Source organism: Pectinophora gossypiella, unplaced genomic scaffold, assembly GCF_024362695.1.
Source record: "Pectinophora gossypiella unplaced genomic scaffold, ilPecGoss1.1 Pgos_36, whole genome shotgun sequence".
In the NCBI taxonomy this organism is placed as follows: Eukaryota; Metazoa; Arthropoda; class Insecta; order Lepidoptera; family Gelechiidae; genus Pectinophora; species Pectinophora gossypiella.
The window spans coordinates 150,159-174,997 of NW_026063246.1; the positions used below are offsets into that span (position 1 = coordinate 150,159).

At 40.2% G+C, this 24,839-nt stretch overlaps 2 protein-coding genes across 2 annotated transcripts; both read left to right on the forward strand.

Annotated features, from left to right (window-relative positions):
* Positions 1 to 8,817: 8,817 nt before the first annotated feature.
* LOC126381111 (uncharacterized) lies at positions 8,818 to 11,537 on the forward strand. The gene is made up of 2 exons (XM_050030649.1): positions 8,818 to 8,980; positions 10,438 to 11,537. The coding sequence occupies exon 2, from the start codon at positions 10,461 to 10,463 to the stop codon at positions 11,364 to 11,366; it is 906 nt and encodes a 301-aa protein (XP_049886606.1). The 5' UTR covers positions 8,818 to 8,980; positions 10,438 to 10,460; the 3' UTR covers positions 11,367 to 11,537.
* A 4,616-nt stretch (positions 11,538 to 16,153) lies between these two features.
* On the forward strand, positions 16,154 to 19,602 carry LOC126381104 (uncharacterized protein K02A2.6-like). Its single transcript, XM_050030638.1, has 2 exons — positions 16,154 to 16,643; positions 16,788 to 19,602. The coding sequence occupies exons 1-2, from the start codon at positions 16,315 to 16,317 to the stop codon at positions 19,324 to 19,326; spliced, it is 2,868 nt and encodes a 955-aa protein (XP_049886595.1). The 5' UTR covers positions 16,154 to 16,314; the 3' UTR covers positions 19,327 to 19,602.
* The last annotated feature ends 5,237 nt before the right edge of the window (positions 19,603 to 24,839 follow it).

A 24,839-nucleotide genomic window follows, 5' to 3' on the forward strand; every position in this document is an offset into this window, starting at 1 on the left:
GACATATATTTGCAACACGCGTTACACTTTGCTGGCATTTTGATTTACCGATCGATGTTCTGTTAGGTATTAAGTTCTTTAGGTTGTATTGTTGTGTATTTGTATTATTAAATTTGGCCGAGAAGTTTTATGTTATTATATTATTATAAATATGTATAACTGGTAAATCGGCTTTTATTTATTACACAAATTACTCAATACCAATGTGTAATGTGGGTACTTTTCACTTCACCGCTTGAGAGATATTTTTATTTTAGTTATATCTCAATAATGCTCGCACTTCACCGGTAGCCTACAATGTATGTTGCACAATATAATCCTTTTTAAAGTTTTAAATTAGTATTTCACTCTTTTAACTGACTTTGTATTTTTAATCAACGCAGCGAGTTGGCGTTCCGTATGTCAACACAACGTCCGTGACGTCACTCTATAAGTATATCTATTACCGATGTCTCGAGATATCAACTCTTTTTTAGAAAGTATTTTTAAGTCTAATATAATATTTCGTTACATAATAATTGGGTTAAGTCGGGGGTTTTGAGTTATTTTATTCTTTTTCGATGAGATTTTTACCGTCGTGGGTTTTTTTCAAAATTTTTAATTTTGCTTAATTTTTGTTCTTAACTTTTAGTCAACTTCTTTTGTTATTTAAACATCGTAATTAGTAAAATTACATCTTTAAACTGAATTGAGGCATCTTCATTGAAAAGTACCCGAAAAACCCACTGGAGCAGATCGGCTACAACACTGTAACCTAATTTAAAAATAATAAAATGAAGCATTTTTTAACCTTTCTCCCACACAACCAAAGATCTTTCTTTTATAACACGCCACGCGGACGGAGTCGCGGGCAAAAGCTAGTTGTTGAATAAAATTTATGGTTATGTATTATATGGATGGCCAAAGCAACCGGGAAAAGAAATAGAAAAATCATATTTTACACGTAAGGATACCATTCATATTGATCAGGGGATTTTAATGTGGGGTTATCCAGTTATAGTACCACGTTCTTTGCGAAACATAGTTTTAACAGAGATACATGACGGACACCCTGGTATCGTAAAAATGAAACAGATAGCACGTAACTACGTGTGGTGGGAAAAAATCGATACCGATATCGAGCGCACAGCGCAGGAGTGTGGCGCGTGTGGTTCTCAGCGGCCGGCGCCGCCCCCCGCGCCTCTGCACTCTTGGCCATGGCCCGAGGACCCATAGAGTCGCTTAAACATTGATTTTTTAGGGCCTTTTAAAAATAACTATTATTTGGTTATTGTTGATGCCCACTCAAAATGGATAGAAGTAGAGAAAGTCGGAACCACCTCTGCAGTAGTAGTGATAGGATGTCTAAGACGAATATTCGCTAGGTTTGGGCTGCCTAAAAGGATAGTTAGCGATAACGGACCACCATTTTCATCGTCAGAGTTTGCGATATATCTCAAGCGAAACGGTATTAAACATACTCTGATTGCTCCGTATCACCCGGCTAGCAATGGAGCAGCTGAAAACGCTGTTCGATCAGTGAAACGGGCTTTAAAGTAAGCACACATAGAAAATGAAGACGAAAATACAGCAATGTGTAGGTTTCTGTTTTCATACAGAAACACAGAACACAGTACCACCGGCCGCGAGCCAGCGGTAGCATTGTGCGGGCGTCGTCTGCGCGGGCGACTGGATCTATTGCGGCCTAACGTCAGCGAGCGCGTGCGCGACAAGCAGACCGCAGTGGAGCAGCAGCGCGGGGGGCGCGGCGCCGGCACCCGCCTGCGCCAGGCCGCGCCTGGGGATACTGCGCTAATGAGGGACTACTCTAAATATGGCCAGAAATGGAAGGAGGGATTGGTAGTCGAACGTATGGGCCCGGTGACTTATAAGGTTAAAAGTAACGATGGACAGTTACACAAACGTCATGTAGATCAAATAATCAAAGGCAGTAATCGTAAAACTCGATTAACTCTGTCAAAAGTACATGACGATAGTGAGCTCGTCCAGGCGTCTGGGATACAGTCCGCTGGGTCTTCGCCGCAAGGTGTGAATAATCCGGTGCAAGAAGAATGGCAGCCTACGGAAGAAAGTCCCAACCATGACAGTACGGGTTCGGAAGATTTTGCTTCGCCGACTCAGCTAAGTGAAGGTGATGCTCGCCCGCCCCGGGTAGCCGCAGTGCGATGCATGCAGAAGCTAAAAGACGTTTTATCGTCTCGGTTTTGATACTCTGCAGATTCCTCTACTTAAGAATTCATAGACACTAGGTATATAAAACTGTAAAAGTATAGTTATAATAAGTACTTAACATGCACCCACTAGACATAAGTATATATGTACAAACATACATCCAATCAAGCTATAACTAATTAATATCTTAAGTGTTTACTTACACCAAGTTATGTTATAAAAAAAAAAAAACATCTATACTTATAATAAATCTGTAGAGAGGTCAATTCTGTACATTAAATATTTTTTCAAAATAACTATCAGGGGGTGATAAGTGGTCGATACTGATGCCAAAAATGCAATCAGTGAAATTTTCGCCTTCTGCTATTGCGCGGGATATTTGCGAAGAAACGTGGCAATTCTGTGTTAGTGCCAGAGTGTGAGCGCGGGTGATCCTTATTAGATAAACGACTTTTTTACTTTTCTAGGTTCAAAGTAAAATACGTACCTACTTTCATAAAATACAATACATTCATTCATTCAAACAATACCATAAAAATATTTTATTGCGCACAAAGAAATAACACACCCTTAAGTACCAGGATACTAGCATTCGAAAGAGATAGAAACATGCACACGAAAGTAAACTGTCAAATTATTTGTCAGTGCTTGTTTACTATCTGTGGAGTGAAGTTCGAAATTTGGATTTGTTGTGATAACTGTGATCAGTGATAGTTCGAGGTGTCTTTGAGTAATGTAGGTTATTATGAAATGATGATGTGTGTGGGTGCCGGCGATGGCAACTTAAGTGAAGCACGGAACTTGTATCAGCGATTCATAGAAGGTAGACCAGCTGATGAAGCCAGGCAACTGCCTTCACTGCATTGCTTCAGGAAAATGGTCAATCGCCTACTGCATTTAACGGGCTCTTTCCACGCGTCATCCGAGACTGGCCGCTCGGCGACCCGTGATCCGGAGTTTGAAGAAGCCGTACTAGCCGTGCAGCCAACCCAAGGACTACCACGCGAACCTTACCACATGCAACGTACGCCCGAGCTAATTCCTGCTGATTATTTACCTCGTGTGGCATTCTGAGAATGGTACCGAGTTCAAGTGGAAAGCTCACCAGACTTTGCTTCGAAAGTGTTGTGGACAGATGAAGCGGCAGGTCTGTGCATCGAACGGGGATGACGACATTTCGAACCTTTCTTGTAAAACGTAAGTCTAATTATTAATTACCTACCTACTTACCCACACTTTCACACTATTTTTTCCTATTTACTATTAAATTAAATACCTTACCTAAACAAGTAGGTAATTTTAACTTATTTTACACGTCATAAAATAATGTGAGAATAGTTGTCAAAGCAAAATGACTCCAATTATTAGATGCTTTAGTGTCATTCTTGTTTGTTACAGTCGCCGACGTGCCGCCGACTCGGATTGTTCCAATCGGACGCCGACTCCTTTTGACGTTGCCGCCAAAGCCGCCGCCCGCTCGAATTTCGTACCTATCGCGGCCGTGCGAGTGCCACGAGTACCAGGCGACCAGGACGCGCTAGGAGATTTGTGTAGTGCCAATATTTGAGTGGATTAAGAACAGTGACCTCAATAGTGCTGTGCCGTGTTTTTTACATGCTGGAAATATTAAAATATTTTTTTAACTGAAATTGAAAAAAATATCAAAAGTGTTTTTTTTAATTGAAATTTTGCAGATAAGATCTACATAAGGTATAGTTTTGTCCCCTTTCGGCTTGATACCCCCCTTCCGTTACACCCTGTATAGTACATTGTATTCTACTGGTTGAGCACTTTCATTTGATACCCATATTGATAGGATTGATAAAACCTACGTTATCCGCCATTTTGTAGCGGCCGCCATCTTGGATTTAATTTTTTTTTAGTATATTGTATTCTGCTTGTTGAGCCCTTTCATTTGATACCCATATTGATGGGATTGATAAAACCTACGTTATCCGACGCATTGATAAAACCTACGTTATCCGCCATTTTGTAGCGGCCGCCATCTTGGATTTAAATTTTTTTAGTATATGTATTCTGCTTGTTGAGCCCTTTCATTTGATTTTGCGGAGGGGGAGGCGCTAGACGCGCTCCCATGGGCGTTGGGCCCTAACGGGCATCCGCCGGCGGGGACGCGGTTGTGTGCAACTGCGTTCCCGTGTCCTCGCCACATGGCGGCAAGGAGGAACACCGTTGGTTTTTAGTGGGTATACCGGGTGGCGACACCCGGGGAGTCCCACATAACCACGTCGTCCCCCCGGGCGGCGTGGTATGCGTAACGCATTTTCCAACGTAAAAAAAAAAAAAAAAAAAGGTTTTCAAATCAAAAATCTATACTTATAATAAATCTGTAGAGAGGTCAATTCTGTACATTAAATATTTTTTCAAAATAACTATCAGGGGGTGATAAGTGATCGATACTGATGCCAAAAATGCAATCAGTAAAATTTTTGTCTGTCTGTCTGTCTGTCTGTCTGTATGTTCCTTATAGAAACAAAAACTACTGGACGGATTTTAATGAAACTTGGTACAATTATTCTTCACACTCCTGGACAGGTTATAGTATACTTTTCATCACGCTACAATCAATAGGAGCAGAGTAGTGAAGGGAAATCCTTTTGTATGAAAAATCTAAACCACTCAAGTTAGACATTTGAAATTTTGCATGCAGGTACCTTAGATACCGTAGAGGTGCACTAAGAAAGGAATTCCCGAAATTCCTACGGGAACGGGAATTAGCGGGAAAATCCTTTTGTATGAAAAATCTAAACCACTCAAGTTAGACGTTTGAAATTTGGCATGCAGGTACCTTAGATACCGTAGAGGTGCACTAAGAAAGGAATTCCCGAAATTCTCACGGGAACGGGAATTAGCGGGAAAATCCTTTTGTATGAAAAATCTAAACCACTCAAGTTAGACGTTTGAAATTTGCCATGCAGATACCTTAGGTACCGTAGAGGTGCACTAAGAAAGGAATTCCCGAAATTCTCACGAGAACGGGAATTAGCGGGAAAATCCTTTTGTATGAAAAATCTAAACCACTCAAGTTAGACCATGCAGGTACCTTAGATACCGTAAAGGTGTACTAAGAAAGGAATTCCCGAAATTGATACAGGAACGGGAATTAGCGGGAAAATCCTTTTGTATGAAAAATCTAAACCACTCAAGTTAGACGTTTGAAATTTGGCACGCAGGTACCTTAGATACCGTAGAAGTGCACTAAGAAAGAAATTCCCGAAATTCCCACGGGAACGGGAATTAGCGGGAAAATCCTTTTGTATGAAAAATCTAAACCACTCAAGTTAGACGTTTGAAATTTGGCATGCAGGTACTTTAGTAAACTTAAAGGTTAGTTGCAACAGGATATAACAAAATTCCCACGGGAACGGTAGTTAGCGGGAAAAAACATTTGTATGAAAAAATCAAATCTAAATAAAAGGAGAAACTGACTGACTCAGTGACTGACATATCAACGCATAGCTTGAACGGCTAAACGTAGGCATTTGAAATTTGGAAGGTACGTAGCTTAGGTACCGTAGAGGTGCACTAAGAAAGGAATTCCCAAAATTCTCACGGGAACGGGAATTAGCGGGAAAATCCTTTTGTATGAAAAATCTAAACCACTCAAGTTAGACGTTTGAAATTTGTCATGCAGGTACCTTAGGTACCGTGGAGGTGCATTAAGAAAAGAATTCCCGAAATTCCCACGGGAACGGGAATTAGCGGGAAAATCCTTTTGTATGAAAAATTAAACCGCTTAAGTTAGACGCTTGAAATTTGGCATGCAGGTACCTTAGTTAACTTAAAGCTTAGTTGCAACAGGATATTGCAAAATTCTCACGGAAACGGGAGTTAGCGGGAAAAAAACATTTGTATGAAAAAATCGAAACCGCGTAAGATAGATGTTTTCAATTCAATTCAATTATTTATTGCATTCCATGTAGTACAATGGGGTGTTACATAGGCATAGGAACTAAAACATGGACCCTGTAGGGCACAGCAACGTTGAAGAGAAGAGAGGAAGTGTGTATTAAAATTAAAACTCAATGAACAATCAATTAAAAAAAAACAATTCAATCAATTGATTCAATCTAGCATGCATGCATACCTTAGTAAATATAAAGTTTATTTTTGGCTGTATTTTGAAAAATGGGAGTTATTGGGAAAAAAACAGTATGAAAAAATCTAAACTGCATAAGTTAGATGCTTGAAATTTTATATGCACTCCCACACACACAAAGATCTCTCTCTTATATAACACGCCACGCGGACGAAGTCGCGGGCAAAAGCTAGTACTTAATAAAACACAAAAATGACTAAATAAAAGGATGTCGATGAAGAGGAAGACCAAGGCGGAACTAGTAAAAGTGGAAGTTGTGTTGTATCAGAACGACATATTAAAAGTCCTCAACCAACAAGAATCCTATCTTCTTCTTCGTCGTTCCCTCACTGCTGAGGATCGCAACCACAGGTTATGGTTTTCCATTTGGTACGGCTATATGCTGCGTGCACCGCCCTCTATATGCTGCCGCCCACCGTCTTCTTCACGATGTCAGACCACCTCGTAGGCGCCCTTCCTCGCGCACGTTTGCCATCATTTTGCCCAACGATGATCTGCTTCTACAGACTGTGCTTCGGAGACCGCATAATATGTCCGAAGAAGCTTAGGGCACGATTCCGGCATATTGAGGAGAGCCGCGTCGTGATCTTGAGCTCTTTTAATATGGACTCATTCGTACACGTAAATAGCCTTAAATTACCAAGTAGAGAAAGTCCAGCATGAGGTGAGCACGAAGTTTTGAAGACAGGAGTGATTGTATAAGATTTCCTCCTGAGCAGTTGCACTACAAATTTAGTGATGAAGAGGTGAGTGATCGAAAAAATATGTCATAGAAGAACTTGTAGACATCATATTAATCTGAGTTACTTGTATTAATCAGATTTTTTACAATTTTTCAGGCAATACTTGACAGAAACCTTAAGTGGGATGACATAATTATACAGAAAATCAATAAGAGGATGAACTCTTTTAATGTTTATAAAACAATAGTATGGAAGAATTTTGATGCATCTTGGAGCAATGGCAACATGTAAGCATATTCCTAGTTAAAAATATATTTAAGTGAGTGTTGCTCGTTGTAAGTGGATTTCCTTTACGGCTGATTAGGCTCAGGCCTAGGACGGCCAGATATGAGGAACGGCTAATCCTGTTTTTTTCTCTAATGTTGTTTGTAAGATCAATGACCAACCTCATCAACCTGCTGCTGTGACTATTCGGGTGTCCCAGACTTAAGGCCCTTGACGTAGCTTACTTATCTAATGAAATGCCTATGTAGGTACTTAATTAATTAGTAACGGAGTCAAGACTCTCTCTTTGTAAAGGAGAATGGGCGAATCTGGTCCAAGAACCTCCACTGATGAGACTTATATGTAATGAAAGCTTATGCTTTCTCTATGAATCTGGCAAAGTTCTATCAGATTCTGTCCCGGGGTTCTTTTTTTACGGCCATGTTTGTCCTGGCTAAAAATGTGATAAAATACAGTGGGAGCTAAAATCGGCTCAAGATTTGTTGCTGGATAACTAAGTCTACATAAATAATTATGTATCACATTGTATATCATTTTAAAGAGGATCTTTTCCAGAATCCGAAACATAAAAAAAAAACAAAAAAGTCTTTATGTAAGCGAATTATAGTCAATTTATATCTGCAGCGCCATTGTTTCTCGGTAGCTAAGTTCAAGTTTCATGCCTTTTACCCCTTCCAAAAGTATCTTACCGATTTTTTTTATATTGCTTCCGGAATTTGATCTGAGTGATAATAACAAGAAAAATAAATAGACACCTCTCCGATAGAGACCGCCTAAGCTATTGCCTATTGCAAGAAATCGTCATCATTAGCAAGTCATTACGGTATTGCATATTATAAGCTTATCAGCAACTTGGAACTTGGTCCAAGAACCTCCACTGGTGAGACTTGCATGTAATGATAGCTTATACTTGTCCTATGATTCTGGCAAAGTTCTATCAAACTCTGTCCTAGGGTTTTTTTACGGCCATGTTTGTCCTGAGTGTACAGTAGTGGACTGCAAAATCACCTCAGGATTTGTTGTCGAAAAACTATTTAACTAAGTCTATATACATAATTATATATCATAATGTATATCAATTTTAAAGGGGAAGGTTATCAGAATCAGAAACACAAATAAAAAAAATGCATTAAGTATGTAAACGACTTTTAGCCAACTCACGTCCGTAGCACCATTTTTCTCAGCAGCTGCGTACGAGTTTCGTGCCTTCCAACCTTTCCAAAGAAGCCCAATCATTTTTTCCTTCTTCTGATATTGCATTCTTAACCTGACAAGTGACAACAACAAGAAATAAAATAGATACCATTCCGATAGAGGCCGCGTAAGCTATGGACCTATTGCAAGAAGGAAAATCAGAAGAAGGAAAAAATGATTGGGCTCCTTTGGAAAGGTTGGAAGGCGCGAAACTCGTACGTAGCTGCTGAGAAAAATGGTGCTACGGACGTGAGTTGGCTAAAAGTCGTTTACATAATGCATTTTTTTTATTTGTGTTTCTGATTCTGATAACCTTCCCCTTTAAAATTGATATACATTATGATATATAATTATGTATGTAGTGTATTGACTATTTGTCTCGTGCGCATACGTCACGAGTAACTAGGAGGGGCGGTCAGTCGATGTCAGACCGCTGCGCAGACTAGTTGTGTGGTGGTGCGCTGTCGAGCCAATCTTCTATTTATATTTACGAACGTGTGCATCGTGGGTGGCATTCGCGACGAAAGTGAGTACCTACTTAACTCGAGATTATTTTCTTCCATATTACTTACTATAAAAAAGGGGGGAGGAAACCCACATTTGAAGTAAATTGCTCATTACCATATTCTACTAATCTATTTCCTTATGATAGAAAACAATAATTGTTATTGGAAAGTGAATAACGAAATAATTAGGCTCCTTCCGACACAAAGTTAAACAGAAAAAAAACTACATTGTAACATTGCGAACAAAGGACGGTGGGAATTGCATCGGTAGGCATTTTGACTTGTTTACAAGATGCGAGAATGCGTAACTTAATCCCGTTACATTGTAGCAAGCGCTTTGTGCGTTTTAATTATATGAATAAGTATTTATACTTACGCACTATTATATATTATATTTACTCACCCCGAAACTGGTTTGATGAAATTAAAGTTATGGAAATAATTACTTATGTATTAAATAACAATGGTAGTTTACTATGTATTAAATATTGTGATGGTCTACCATGTCATAACGAGTGCGAGTTAGTTTATAGACCTACAATAATACATATGCACGAATAAAAATAAATTTTACAAAGCTAAGTGGTTCAATGGAACCGAGTTTTAATGAATAAGGTTATCTATTCATTACGTGATTTTTAGATTGTTATTTACTTACCCTATCGACTATTTTAATAGCTTAGTGGAGTTTATTACATTGACTATTTTTTTATATATGTAGGTACATAATACTTAACAGTTATTCTTATGGGTATTGATAGGTATAACAAGTGTGAAATGGACCGATGAGCCAATTAAAATTTAGTATTTGGATGCGAACATAAATAGTTCACTTTCTATTGAATTAGACAATTACTAGTACCTAAGCAGTCAAATTACTGGTCATTTAATTGAGTTTTCTGCAAAATGCAGAAATAAGTCAAGTCAAGTCGTCAAGACCAACAATGCTAGCAGTCATGGACTTACCATTGAATTGGAAATTCCGTCGTAGAATGGATATTGGACTTGTAAGCAGTTATATATTGATCATTAAATTGATTTGACATACAAAAAAATAATAATAATTGCAGATCAATAATACTTGCAATTTAATTTGTATAAGCAGTATAAACTGATCATTAAATTGAGTTTTCTATAAAATCTTACAATACGGATATTTAATTAAAGTAATCCGTAAGCAGTTCGAAACTGGTCATTGAATTGAGGTACGACTGAGAGAGTTCCGAAAAATAAAATCCAATAAAATTGAACTTATGTAGCAGTGTACACTGGTCATTAAATTGAGCTTCCTATAAAATACGTATTTAATGATGAGAGTAAGTAATCATTAAATTAAGTTTCCTGTTGAAATTGACTTTATTCTGTCAATGATTTGTACAGTTACAAAGGAATGAATTATGAGGCATAATTGGAACTGGAGATGACCTAAGCAGACTGGTAACAAACCAAACTGAATCATTAAATTGATTTGTTTCAGAGCGCCCCAATAAAGGTCAAAGAATGTCATCGTCGCTGACGTTGGAGAAATTCGACTGCGAAGGCGATCCTACCTCGGTAGGTGCCAGATGGGAACGCTGGAAAAGAGCTCTCGACATTTATTTACATGCATCAAGTATAGAACAAGGCGAGAAAAAGCGATCTAGCCTATTACATTTTGGAGGGTTTGAATTACAGGAAATATTTTATAATATCCCTGGAGCTAATGTAGAAGCAGCAGAAGGAGTAGACGTCTACTCAGTGGCTATAGCCAAACTCGATGCCTACTTCGCACCAAAACAAAGTAAGGTGTATGAAAGACATTTATTCAGATTAATTAAACAAGAGCCGGATGAAAAATTTGAGAAGTTTATTCTAAGATTGCGACAACAGGCTGATAAATGTCAGTTCCAAGACAAAAATGATAATATTATAGACCAAATAACAGAAAAATGTGCACAGACTGAACTTAGAAAGAAAATTCTCCAAATTGGGGATGAAATCACCTTGGATAAAATAATAAGCGAAGCAAACACATTAGAAGCTGTAAATAAACAAATGGAAGGATTCAACAACAAAAATAACACAGAACAGGGCATCAATAAGATAGATTCACGGTCTAAACGAACGTTTAACAATAATAAAATCCATCGTACAGGTTGCGGAAGATGCGGTAACCCGAAACATTTATCACACGATGCGAGATGCCCTGCCAAAGAGAAAGATTGTTTAAAATGTGGACTTAAAGGTCATTTTCGTCAATTTTGTAGAACAAAACAAACTTTTAAAAGAAAAATAGAACAGACAAAGAAAGAAGATTACGACTCGAAGAAAAATAAACAAAATTGTAGTATAATATTAATGTATGAGGGTGATTTGAAAATAATAAATAGTGTTCAACCTACATTCGTGTGTTTCACTACATGGTGACAGCGGTCTGCTTATTTAAGTGTTTTTACGGTGATAAAACTTACAAATATCGTAAAAATAGATTATTATAAGTTACCAGTGACCTAAATTAAGTGATACATAAACAATCATGGAACACGCGCGTCCTCCAGCAGAATTAACACTTGAAGGCGGGCCGGCCGCACGGGCCGATTCGTGGCGTAAATGGCGCAAGCTATTCGAAGTGTTTCTCAAGGCATCTGGAGTGAGCAAGGAGCCTAAGGAAGTACAGGCTTGTTTGTTGGTTAACCTCATTGGATCGGCGGGGTACGAGGTCTTCACCACTTTTAAGTTTGAGGAAGGTGAAAGTGAGGATGATATTAACTGTGTGCTAAAGAAGTTTGAGACTTATTTTGGAGCAAAACCAAACATCACAGTCAGGCGGTTCAAGTTTTTTACGCGCGGTCAGGAGGAGGGAGAAAATATCGACCAGTATGTCACGGCCCTGCGTGTGCTTAGTCAACAGTGTGAGTTTGGAGAATTGCACGACAGTTTGTTACGCGATAAGATTGTTTGCGGACTTCGAAACAACACAGTTAGGGATCGATTGCTTCGTACCGATGATTTGACTTTGTCGAAAACAATACAAATATGTCAGGCAGCGGAGATCTCAAAGGAAGAAAGCCAGTGCATTGACGGCGCTACTGGTAGTGGATCTATGGAAGTGTGCGCGGTGCAAGGCAGCGACAGGGGCATGCGCGGCGGACGGTCAGCTCGCGGTGGCAGGTACCAGCAGCGGCGCGGGAGCGGATTTAGGCCTCGCACTAACGCGCGCCCACCATGTCCTTCGTGCGGAGGTCGTTGTCCCGGAGGCGACCAATGTGCGGCGAGGAATGCATTGTGTTACGTATGTGATAAAAAAGGGCATTTTTCGCGAGTATGTGTGCATAAGAAGGCAGTCCGGGAGGTGTTAAATTTAAATATTAATACAGATGACAATGACAACAGTGAAAGTGATTCGGAATTGTTTTACGTCAATACTATTGGGAAGAAAAGGAACCAGCGAAAGTCGTCTAATGAGTGGGTAGAAACCATGAAATGTCAAGGTAAAAGTTTCTTAATTAAAATAGATACAGGTTCTATGCTAAATGTTATGTCAAAAACTCAATATTTAAACTTGGGTTTATCAATTAAAAATCTAAAGCCATTCACCAAGCGAGTACATTCCTTTACGGGCAATCCGTTGCCGATTGTAGGCGTAGATGACGTAATGTTAGAGTATAAACGTAAACAATTTGTATTACCGTTTGTTGTGGCGGATATGAACTGTCAGAATGTACTCGGATTGGAAGGTAGCACTTCTCTAAAATTAATAGCTCAGGTTAATTCCCTTGATATTGACAAGTATGAGGATTTATTTAAAGGTTTAGGAAAACTTCCAGGGAAGTATAGTATAGTGGTGGATAAAAGTATACAACCGGTTGTTTGTCCAACAAGAAAAATACCATTAGGGTTAAAGGATAAACTATTGTTAGAGTTACGAAGAATGGAAAGTTTGGGTGTGGTAAGAAAAGTGTCCCATCCGACGGATTGGGTTAATGCTATAGTCCCGGTAGCGAAAAAAGATGGTAACATTCGTGTGTGTATGGACCCAGGGGCGCTAAATCGCGCGGTACGACGGGCGCACTATGCGCTCCCGACCGTACCGGAGATCGCAGCGCGCCTGCGCGGTGCCACGGTGTTCAGCGTGCTTGACGCGCGCTGTGGCTTCTGGATGATACAAATAGATGATGCTAGTGCCGACTTATGTACCTTTGGCACGCCTTTCGGAAGGTATCAATTCTTGCGCCTTCCATATGGTATAAACTGTGCACCAGAGGTTTTTCATGCTAAAATAAGACAACATTTGGAAGATTTGGATGGCACAGACTCTTTTCAAGATGACATTATTGTGTGGGGACGTGATCAAGAGGAACACGACAGGAGGTTAGAATGTCTACTGCAGCGTGCGCGAGACGTAGGCATTAAATTTAACCGCGATAAATGCAGATTTGGAGTAACGGAAATAACATACTTAGGGCATAAATTTGATGCAAATGGAATGCGCCCTGATGACTCAAAAGTAAGAGCAATAATGGACATGCCATATCCGACGGACAGGAAATCGTTAGAACGATTTTTAGGAATGGTAAATTACCTATCTAAATTCATTCAAAATTATTCCCATTGCGTAAACGCACTGCGACAATTGCTAAAAAAGGAAACGGAATGGGTGTGGGAGACGCACCACTCTGAAGCAATTGACGAATTGAAGCGCAAGGTGGTGAGTGCGCCAGTGCTGGCACTGTACTGCGAGCGCACCCCGGTGGTTGTGTCGGTGGACGCGTCGAGCGTGGCGCTCGGAGCAGTGCTGCTTCAGGACTCGCGACCGGTGGAGTTCGCGTCACTCACGCTCACTGATACGCAAACTAGATACGCCCAAATTGAAAAAGAAATGCTAGCAATTGTTTTTGCAGTAGAAAGGTTTAGGCAATATATTTATGGCAGAAGTGACGTCACCGTGCAAACAGATCATAAACCGTTGGAGGCTTTGTTTAACAAACCACTGGTGTCTGTGCCAGCTCGGTTGCAAAGGATGATGATGCGAGTGCAGGGTGGTGATTTCAAAGTAGTCTACGTCCCAGGTAAGTATATGTACATTGCAGACACATTATCTCGAGCTCCGTTAAAAGAATTAATGCACGATCGTGTTACAGACGAAGTCGACGCTCAAGCATGTTTCATGATAACACATGTCACGTTCAGTCAACAGAAAATGGAGATGATTAGAAGGGAAACGGACACGGACTTTGATAGTAGAATGTTAATAAAGTATATAGCAAATGGATGGCCTAAAAGTAGACGGGATGTCAACACAAGGGTAAATGTATTTTGGCCGTATCGTGAACAGTTACATTGTGTAGACGGTATAATTTTTAAAGGTGAATGTGTATTTATCCCTCGCGCATTACGCAGAGAGATGCTACAACGGGTTCATGAAGGACACTTAGGAATTGAACGGTGCAAACAGCGTGCGCGCGAGGTGATGTTCTGGCCGGGGCTGAGTGAGGAGGTGGAGCGCTGGGTGCGGCGCTGCGACACGTGTGCGCTACTAGCGCCGCGCGCGCGCCGCCAGCCACTGCAGCCTCACCATGTGCCAGACCTGCCGTGGCATAAACTAGCCTCGGATATATTCGAGTATAGAAAAAAGAGGTACATAATTTTAGTGGATTATTTTTCCAATTATGTAGAAGTGGGAGAGCTGAAGGATATGAGCACTAGGAGTGTAATTATGTTTTTGAGAGAACAGTTTGCACGTCACGGAATACCAGCGGAGTTGGTAACGGACAATGGGCCCGCGTATGGGTCGTATGAATTTAAAAAATTCATACAGGAATGGGAAGTACGACATATAACATCATCACCTCATTACCCGCAATCCAACGGGAAAAGTGAAAGAACTGTTCAAACGGTAAAAACCCTACTAAAAAAATGTGTGGACTTGGGCCAGGATTTTTCAATTGGATTATTAAATATAAGAGCCACGCCAAGGGATGGAATGGACTCTCCAGCACAAATATTAATGGGACGGAGACTTAACACTAGATTGCCAGTTAGTTCAAAGCTGTTGAAAGAAACGGTCGACAATGATAAAAACTACCAAAGATTGATGACACAAAAACAAAGAATTAAACGTGATTATAACATATCAGCAAGATCACTCGTACAAATAAATCCAGGAGACAGGGCGACGCTCATTTCTAATGGTAATAGGAAACGGGTAACGGTAGTAGCTCGTGCGCCTGAGCCCCTCTCATTTGTTGTTGAGGATGAACAAGGAGCAAGATACAGACGAAGTCGATGTCAATTGGTAGTACGAGAATCAGGCGTATTAAAAACAGGCCTGAAGTTAAGCACTCCACAAGTAGGCTTCAGTTCTCAAATGATAATGTCAAAGTTGCCAAGACGAAAACGTAAACAAAAAATGTCAAGTCCAGTAACAGAAGATGCAACGTCGGCATATGTGGAGACAGAACATAAGCATCAAACCGAGCTTGAAGTCTCGGTGTCGGACACAACGCCGATCGAAGCTACGTTAAGCGAATCTGAGATTGATGAACATGAAAGCTTAACGTTCAGTCAAAACGGCGAAGAGGAGCCATCATCGTCATCCCCATTAGTCCCTATAACGAGGTCAAAAGAACGAACAACACGAATGTTAACAAATCTTTTCTTTAGAAATTAAGTAAATCAAAATAGCCCCAAATTTTTCATACAAGTAAACTCATGTAATAAAGATTTTAACAATCTATCTATCTAATAATTATTTATGTAATTCTTGTATCCCACTAGCTTTTAACTAGGGTAAATCACCTACATAATGCTATCTTTGAAAGGCCAAGAAGCTAGTCAAGGACTTCATAACGACATAGTAATGTATGAGTTACGTAACAATGACAATGGTCTAACATTGTATTTATGGTGACGTCATTTTACAGTAGCCGCATACAAATAGGTCAAACACGTAAATAAGTTGTGATATTATTTACTTACTTACCACTTATTTTAAATAAGCCAGTAAAACCAGAATTGGACCAAGTGTACACCTAGGTTGGCATTTATAATGTATAGTTACGTAGTTTAGTCATGATTTCATTCATTATGCTTAGCTGTAAGGAATTGCTTTGTTTTCTGTAGGGGAAGGATGTAGTATAATATTAATGTATGAGGGTGATTTGAAAATAATAAATAGTGTTCAACCTACATTCGTGTGTTTCACTACAAAAATGAAGGAGTAAATAATAGACACAAAGAAACAACAAATATAAACTATATATTTCACATTGACGATGACGTAGAATTTGATTGTGTTATCGGAGGCGTAAAAACCAAAGTACTGGTAGATTCCGGCTGTAAACAAAATTTACTTACAGATGACACCTGGGAATTCATGAAAAGAAATGGAGTTGTCATTACAAATCAAAATGCAAACCCTGATATCAAGTTCATGGGTTATGGGAGCAACGCACCTTTAAAGATAAAGGGTTCGTTTGAAGCAAATCTGGAGGTTGGAGGTAAATTTGAAAACTCAACGTTTTATGTCATTGCTGGGGGCACGAGAAACCTTTTAGGAAAGACAACAGCTATGTCCCTAGGAATCCTTAAAATTGGCCTTAATCTTGTGAACCATATTGAATCAGAGATATTCCCAAAATTCAAACATGTCATGGTTGACTTACCGATTGACGAATCGGTGCCACCAGTGGCACAACCCTACAGGTACTGAATAAAATTAAATATAAATAATTAATAATATTTACAAGATTTGTTTAAATTACATAATTAAAAAGAAAATATATTGTTCATGTTGTTTAAAACATAATAAAGATGATTGCATTTAAAATTATTATTTTATTTTTGTAGGCGGATCCCTATACCTCTAGAGGAAAAGGTGGAAGGGAAGATAGATGAACTACTAAAAAGAGATATAATAGAAGAAGTTAAAAGCCCTTCGAAATGGGTCTCACCAATCGTGCCCATTTTGAAAGACAATGGTGAAGTGCGTCTTTGTGTGGATATGAGGCGGGCTAATGAAGCAATTTCACGTGAAAATCATCCGATTCCTACAATGGACAAATTTCTACCAAAAATGCGAAATGCAAAATATTTCACAAAACTAGACATCAAAGACGCATTCCACCAAATTGAAATACATCCTGACTCAAGGCATGTGACGACGTTTATTACTAGCAAGGGTCTTTTTAGGTACAAACGCTTAATGTTTGGCATTTCATGTGCCCCTGAAATCTTCCAAAAAACGTTAGAACGCATGTTATTAGGCTGTGATGGGGTAGTGAACTTCATTGATGACATTCTGGTATATGGCAAAGACCTACAAGAGCATGATATGAGACTAAGGAAAGTATTGGCTACCTTAGAAGAAAATAACGTAGTGCTCAGGAAAGACAAATGTTTGTTTAGAGAGAATAAAGTATGTTTCTTGGGGCATGAACTTTCAGGACAAGGAATTAGACCATTAGAAAAATACGTTGCTACAGTACAGGAGTTCAGAAATCCAGAGACCATTGGTGAGCTACAGAGTTTTTTGGGTCTGGTAAATTACTTAAGCAAATGGATTCCTGATTATGCAACTCTGACAGAACCTTTAAAAGAGCTTTTAAGACAAAAGAAAGTGGACACTTCTAACATTCAGAGATCATGGGGGCCTAATCAGGAAAAGGCATTTAAATCCCTAAAATTAGCTCTGAACAAAGTTCCTTCATTGGGGTATTATAATGTAAAGGATCGAACAATCGTAATTGCGGATGCTAGTCCAGTGGGATTAGGAGGAGTTCTGATCCAAGAAGATTGTAATGGATCCAGAGTTATAGCTTACGGGCATAAAACTTTAACGGAATGTGAGCGTAAATATTGTCAAACGGAAAAAGAGGCTTTGGCACTAGTATGGGCAGTGGAGCACTTTCACATATTTTTATACGGCAAAAAATTCGAATTGGTAACAGACCACAAGCCTTTAGAAATTATATTTGGCCCAAAATCAAAACCATGTGCGAGAATAGAAAGGTGGATGTTACGCTTACAGTCGTACAAATTTCAAGTGATTTACCGACCCGGTAAAAGCAATATTGCTGACCCATTCTCAAGATTGTGTAAGACACCCACAGTTTTACCTATTACCGAAGATTTCATATACCAGATTGTAGAGGTCACTCGACCTGTGGCAGTATCTATGACAGAAATAAAAAAGTATTCGTCAGAAGATAAAAAAATTACTAAAGTCAAGGAAGGCTTATATAGCAACAATTGGGACGAAAGTGTAAAATTATACAAAATTTTCCAAAATGAACTTTGTTTTTATGAAGGCATATTACTACGGGGGACAAGGATTGTGATTCCTGAGAAATTGCGTCATCGAGTCCTTAGTGCAGCTCATGAGGGACATCCGGGTATAGTCTCGATGAAGGCAAGGCTCAGAACAAAAGTGTGGTGGCCAAAGTGTGATAAACAAGCTGAGACATTCGTAAAATCTTGTCATGGCTGTACGCTGGTTTCAGCACCAAATCCACCCAATCCGTTGAAACGCAGAGATCTACCTAATGAACCCTGGATTGATATTGCCATTGATTTAATGGGTCCTCTCCCAAGTGGCGATTATCTCTTTGTAGTGGTTGATTATTTTAGCAGATATAAGGAAGTCAAAATATGTCGCAAGATCACAAGTTCGGAGATAATTACAATACTTAAAGAGATATTTAGTCGCATTGGGTCTCCAGCAACAATTACTGCTGATAACGGTAAACAGTTTACTAGTGAGGAGTTTAAGTCTTTTTGTACCGAGCGGAATATTACTCTTTATAATACTGTACCGTATTGGCCACAACAAAACGGCGAAGTAGAACGCCAGAATCGGGATATATTAAAGAGATTGAAGATAAGTCAGGCGGAAAAGAAAGATTGGAAAGAAAGTTTATTGGAATATATGATAATGTACAATAGTACACCACATTCAGTGACTGGGAAAACTCCATCAGAACTATTTTTTAAAAGAAAATTTCGAGACAAAATTCCTATGGTTAGTGATATGGAGCAAAACGAAGGAAATTCAGAATTGAAAGATCGAGATCAAGAAAAAAAAGAAAAGGGGAGAATGTATACTGACAGGAAGAGAAAGGCCACAGATTGTGATTTAGAACCCGGAGATAAAGTCTACATTAAGAATATAAATAAAAACAATAAGTTAAGTTTAAACTACGACACAACTACACACACGGTAGAAAAGAGAAATGGTGGCGATGTAGAAGTCTGTAATGATGAAACTGGTCAAGTCTATAGAAGAAATGTAGTACATTTGAAAAGAGTGGAAGGACAATGGAAAGTCTATAATAAGGACGAAGAAGAAAATATGAATGGTGATTCGAGTGAGGAAAGAGATAATAATTAAGTGCTGATTGTTACAAAATTATTGAATATAGTCTGATTACCTAGAGTCTTATGTTTTCCTAAATTGAAGCTTCTGTTAATAAATGTGGGATCAATTAAAACAAGAAAGGGATGTAGTGTATTGACTATTTGTCTCGTGCGCATACGTCACGAGTAACTAGGAGGGGCGGTCAGTCGATGTCAGACCGCTGCGCAGACTAGTTGTGTGGTGGTGCGCTGTCGAGCCAATCTTCTATTTATATTTACGAACGTGTGCATCGTGGGTGGCATTCGCGACCCTACAATGTATATTATAGACTTAGTTAAATAGTTTTTCGACAACAAATCCTGAGGTGATTTTGCAGTCCACTACTGTACACTCAGGACAAACATGGCCGTAAAAAAACCCTAGGACAGAGTTTGATAGAACTTTGCCAGAATCATAGGACAAGTATAAGCTATCATTACATGCAAGTCTCACCAGTGGAGGTTCTTGGACCAAGTTCCAAGTTGCTGATAAGCTTATATGCAATACCGTAATGACTTGCTAATGATGACGATTTCTTGCAATAGGCAATAGCTTAGGCGGTCTCTATCGGAGAGGTGTCTATTTATTTTTCTTGTTATTATCACTCAGATCAAATTCCGGAAGCAATATAAAAAAAATCGGTAAGATACTTTTGGAAGGGGTAAAAGGCATGAAACTTGAACTTAGCTACCGAGAAACAATGGCGCTGCAGATATAAATTGACTATACGTAATTCGCTTACAAAAAGATTTTTTTGTTTTTTTTTTTTATGTTTCGGATTCTGGAAAAAGTCCCCTTCAAAATGATATACAATATGATACATAATTATTTATGTAGACTTAGTTATCCAGCAAGAAATCTTAAGTCGATTTTAGCTCCCACTGTATTTTATCACATTTTTAGCCAGAACAAACATGGCCGTCAAAAAAGAACCCCGGGACAGAATCTGATAGAACTTTGCCAGAATCATAGGGAAAGCATAAGCTTTCATTACATATAAGTCTCATCAGTGGAGGTTCTTGGACCAAGTTTCATACAAAAGTGCCCATTGTCATTTGCCTCTTATGTATGAAACCGTTTATCATGCCAGTCATAGTAACTAAACACATAACGGCCTCCGTGGTCTAGTAGTTGAACGTTGTGCTCACAATCCAGAGGTCCCGGGTTCGAATCCCGGTGGAGAAAAATCACTTTGTATTCCTTCTTTTGCTAGGACATTACAGGCTGAACACCTGATTGTCCAAATGTAAGATGATCAGTGCTTCAGAAGGCATGTTAAGCTGTTGGTCTTGGTTACTACTTACTAGTGTAAGTATGTAGTTGTTACATGAGTCATGCCCTTGGCGGCTCAATAATAACCCAGACACCAGGGTTGATGAGGTTGGTAATCCATCTCATAACTCACATGATAGAAGAATAGTAACTAAGGAAGGGATCTTCTTCAGTATTATAATGGGCTAGGTAACGGACTCCAATGCGGGTTGGTGGAGGTGTTTTTACGGTGTTTTTCTTTTTTGGAGCAGCATGGTAGAGTATGCTCCATACCCCCTCTGGTTGATTGATGGGAGGCCTGTGCTCAGCAGTGGGATGTATATAGGCTGTTTTTGTATGTATGTAAGTAACGGACTGGTATCTATCTTAAAAAACTGACTGCATGTTGTCTTGATTTATTAAAGTTTAGAGAGATGGAAGTGTATACAGCATTTATAATATTTGTTTTCTCTTCAGATTTGGGAGTTGTGAGTGACAACGAGCAGATTGCATAACAATGGGAGGATAACAAGTGCCTTAACTGAAAAAACTGGTGAATGTTCCCAAATAAACCTCACAGATGTAGAAGAAAGACAAAATAAATTTGTTTATTTATTTTATTTCTGTTCCCTACTAAACTAGTAATAAAACATACTCGTTACAAATACTTTTTGATTGTATTTTATTTATAACATCAAAACTTGCACAGAAAAAAGAAATATTTATATTTGTGATGGGTTGCTTATCTGTCACCACTCTGGTCATTATGTCCATCACAAGAGGCTGCAGTTGGTCTTCTTGGTAGTGCTCGGCTCAGTCCATCCTGGTATGGTGGTGTGACTATGTATGTATGTACAGCACCACAATGGTAGGTATGTATGTAAGTATTTTTTTATACTCCTGGGTTCTTCTTTCTTTATTTGTCACCATCTAAAACAAGTATAATGCTTAGATAATTATTGTAATAAGAAACAAACATAAATAGCCTATTTATTATGTCCCACTGCTGGGCATAGGCATCCCTTAAATCAACTGGAGGGGGTATGAAGCATACTATATGCTGCTCGACTGCAGATTAGTGACGGTGTTTGGGCTAAATAGCCCGGGAATAACTGCTTGACGTGCCTTCTGAAGCACAGAATCATCTGACTTCTTTAGACAATTGGATGATTCAAGCCTGCAATTTCCTATTCATACAAAGGACCTTGACAGCCTCAAAGTGATTTTGACTATCTCCCCATCGGGTATCAGACCCGGATCTCCAGATTGTGAGCTATGGTTAGAGAACCATTAGACCAAGGAGGCTGTTATATATATAACTCATAGGTAGACAGATTTGCATTCATATTTAATGTACTTACATACCTGAGAGAACATTAGGGATCCATGTCACAGACGTCTTGTTTGTTATTGGTGGCTCATAATTACAATTCAGGATGCAGTGGCTATTAGGATTACTTGCAAATGTCAAAGTCACAGATTTATCACCTGAAATAAAAAAGGATTATTTAGAATACATACATACATCAATTCATGCTTACATTTCCTAACGGGTTGGACAGAAACAAATATAATGATCAGAAGGATGTAAACAAAAAATGTGGGTTCCGTCACATTCCCAGTACATTTAGCATGCCATGATATTCGTGGAAACTGATTTTTTTTTTTTTTTTTTGACGTGACTTATTGTAGATTTGCCGCAGATGGCATTAACTACTTGGCCGGACAAATGGGGAGCGCTGAAGGCTCTCACCCGGTACAACGTTTAAGACAACAGGCCTGAGGGTGCCCAGTTGGGCGCGAACCTCGGCTCAGGGCGTCGTCTGAGAGGAAAAATATTTGAAAGAATTAATCGACCCTAGTGGGTCGATAGCGATAAGCGCTGAATGAGGGAAATCGTCGACCACGCCGGCGGGGTCGGTATCGGGGTCCTGAAGTGTTTGGTGTCGCGAGCTGATTGGCTGCCTCTATGGCTAGAGTAATCGGGTCGTCGGGATCGTATATTACGTCCTTCGGACGCCGATACTTTTCAGTACCGTCCCTAAGCGGGATGTATTCGGAAGCCGCAACTACCAGGGGATTTGGGTGGTGCGGAGCAGAATCGAAAAAACGTTTGGAAGCTAATTTGAGCCATTGGGCAATGGTTGGCAGACCTAGGTCAATGTGCAGATTTTCATTGCGAAGGAACCACGGAGCTCCCGTGGCTTTCCGCATGAAACGATTTTGTATTACCTGTAGACGGTGGATTTGAGAGGGACTCGCATGAGCGAAAACTACCCCTGCATAGGTCATGATCGGACGGATGCAAGTCGTGTAGATTTTGACCTTATTCCTAAGGGACAATTTACTTCGCTTGTTAAGGAGACAGTGAAGACGGCCCATTACAAACGCGGCGCGATCGCGCACACGTTTGATATGGGCCTTGAAAGTAAGACGTCTATCTAAGACTACGCCGAGATATTTGACTTGCTCCTCCCAAGGGATCGGCTTGCCAAACATCTTAATGATTTTAAGTTGACGGCGTGACCGTGGCGTGTTATAATAGCCCTTTGAAAAGTACACCGCTGCACTTTTCTCCGGGTTTACCTCGATTCTCCATTTGCGAAACCACTTGCCCAAGGCATTGGCCGCGCGTTGGAGGATTCCGGTCATCATAACTCGACCACGGCACGAAGAATAGATGGCTGTATCATCCGCAAATAAAGCTAATTCGGTATTAGGGGATTTGGGAATGTCACTAGTATACAATGAAAATAGTAAAGGGGAGAGGACGGAGCCTTGTGGGACTCCGGCATGTATCGGGTGCGGTGACGAGAGCGTCCCTTCCACGCGGTAGCGAAAGGTTCGATTTGAGAGGAAGTCTCGTATGATGTGCACGAGACGGTCTGGCACTCCCAGTGAATAAAGCTTGTAGATCAAGCCGTTGTGCCAGACTTTGTCGAACGCTTTCGCCACATCGAAGAAGAGCGCTCCCGTAGCGACAGGTTTTTTTAAGTTTAATCTACTGGAGATATGTTCAACAATACGGTGCACTTGTTGAACGCAGGAGTGTTTGGTTCTAAAACCAAACTGCTCTGGTGGAGTAAGACTATTGGATTCGGCGTAGTCCCGTAATCTAGCAAATATGAGCCGCTCATAAATCTTCCCCATGGTATTGAGGAGACTTATAGGGCGGTAACTGGAAGGTTCGTTTTTAGGTTTCCCAGGCTTTGGTATACCAATTACAATTGCTTCTTTCCACTGCTGTGGAAAGACGCAGTTGCTCATGGCGACGTTGAATATTGCCGTTAGTAAGCAGATGAGGGGAGCACCGAAGTTTTTAAGGACACGATTCGTGATACCGTCTGAGCCAGGGGCTTTTCGGGTATGAAATCTTTTGATGATACCTAGTACCTCTTCCTCAGTAACCTGTGGAAGAGGAGGATCGGTGGGAGGTACAGAAGCCCTACGCTGAACTTCAGAGTTCACCGTCGAGAGGTGCCTACGATCGATAGGGAGAGTACTGGGCGAACATTGGGCTTCGAGACTGTCGGCAAGGCATTCGGCTTTTTCGTCATCGTCAAAAGCGGGGGGTTGGTTAGGCCTATTGAGAGGAGGAGTAGGAACAACCGTATCCTTTTGAAGAGACCTAGACAGCTGCCAGATGGCCTGGTGGTGGGGCTCAATGCCGCTCAAAAGATTATCCCACCGATTCTGTCGCATGTCATTAATACGTTTTCTTACAGTATGCTGCAAGAGACGCAAATGACGGCGACATTCCTCGGTGCGATTGGAATCATATGCGCGGGTGGCTGCGTTTTTCTCCGTTAGCAAATCACGGATGTCGGTAGGCAGTTTCCAGCGATGGTCTTCCATCTCCGGAACCTGTTTTGAACTTTCATTCAAAACCGACCTCACGTGATCCGTGAGGGAGTTAATAGCTGTCGAGGCCTCCTCTAAGGAGGCTATTTCTACTGGGATACTATCTAAGTATACTGAACTAGAAGACTGGAGGCCTTCGGCCACCTTCTCCCAGTCCAGTACTGTCTTAGGGGTTGCTGGATTATCAGGGGCGTCTAAACGGGAGCCTAGTTTTAATATAACAGGTCGGTGGTCGGATTGTAACTCGTGTAGTACTTCTATAGAACATAAACGTAAGTTTATGTTCTTTAGAAGCGCCAAGTCGAGTATTTCTGGTCTGTGGTTCAAGTCAGGGGGATATCTAGTGGGCTGCAATGGTGTTATTATATCATAATAGAGGGGCTCGGCTAGAGTTT

Coding starts and splice junctions, on each gene's coding strand:
- LOC126381111 (XM_050030649.1), top strand. CDS start 10,461: ATGTCATCGTCGCTGACGTTGGAGAAATTCGACTGCGAAGGCGATCCT.
- LOC126381104 (XM_050030638.1), top strand. CDS start 16,315: ATGAAAAGAAATGGAGTTGTCATTACAAATCAAAATGCAAACCCTGAT. Junction 16,644..16,787: donor CCAGTGGCACAACCCTACAG/GTACTGAATAAA, acceptor TTATTTTTGTAG/GCGGATCCCTATACCTCTAG.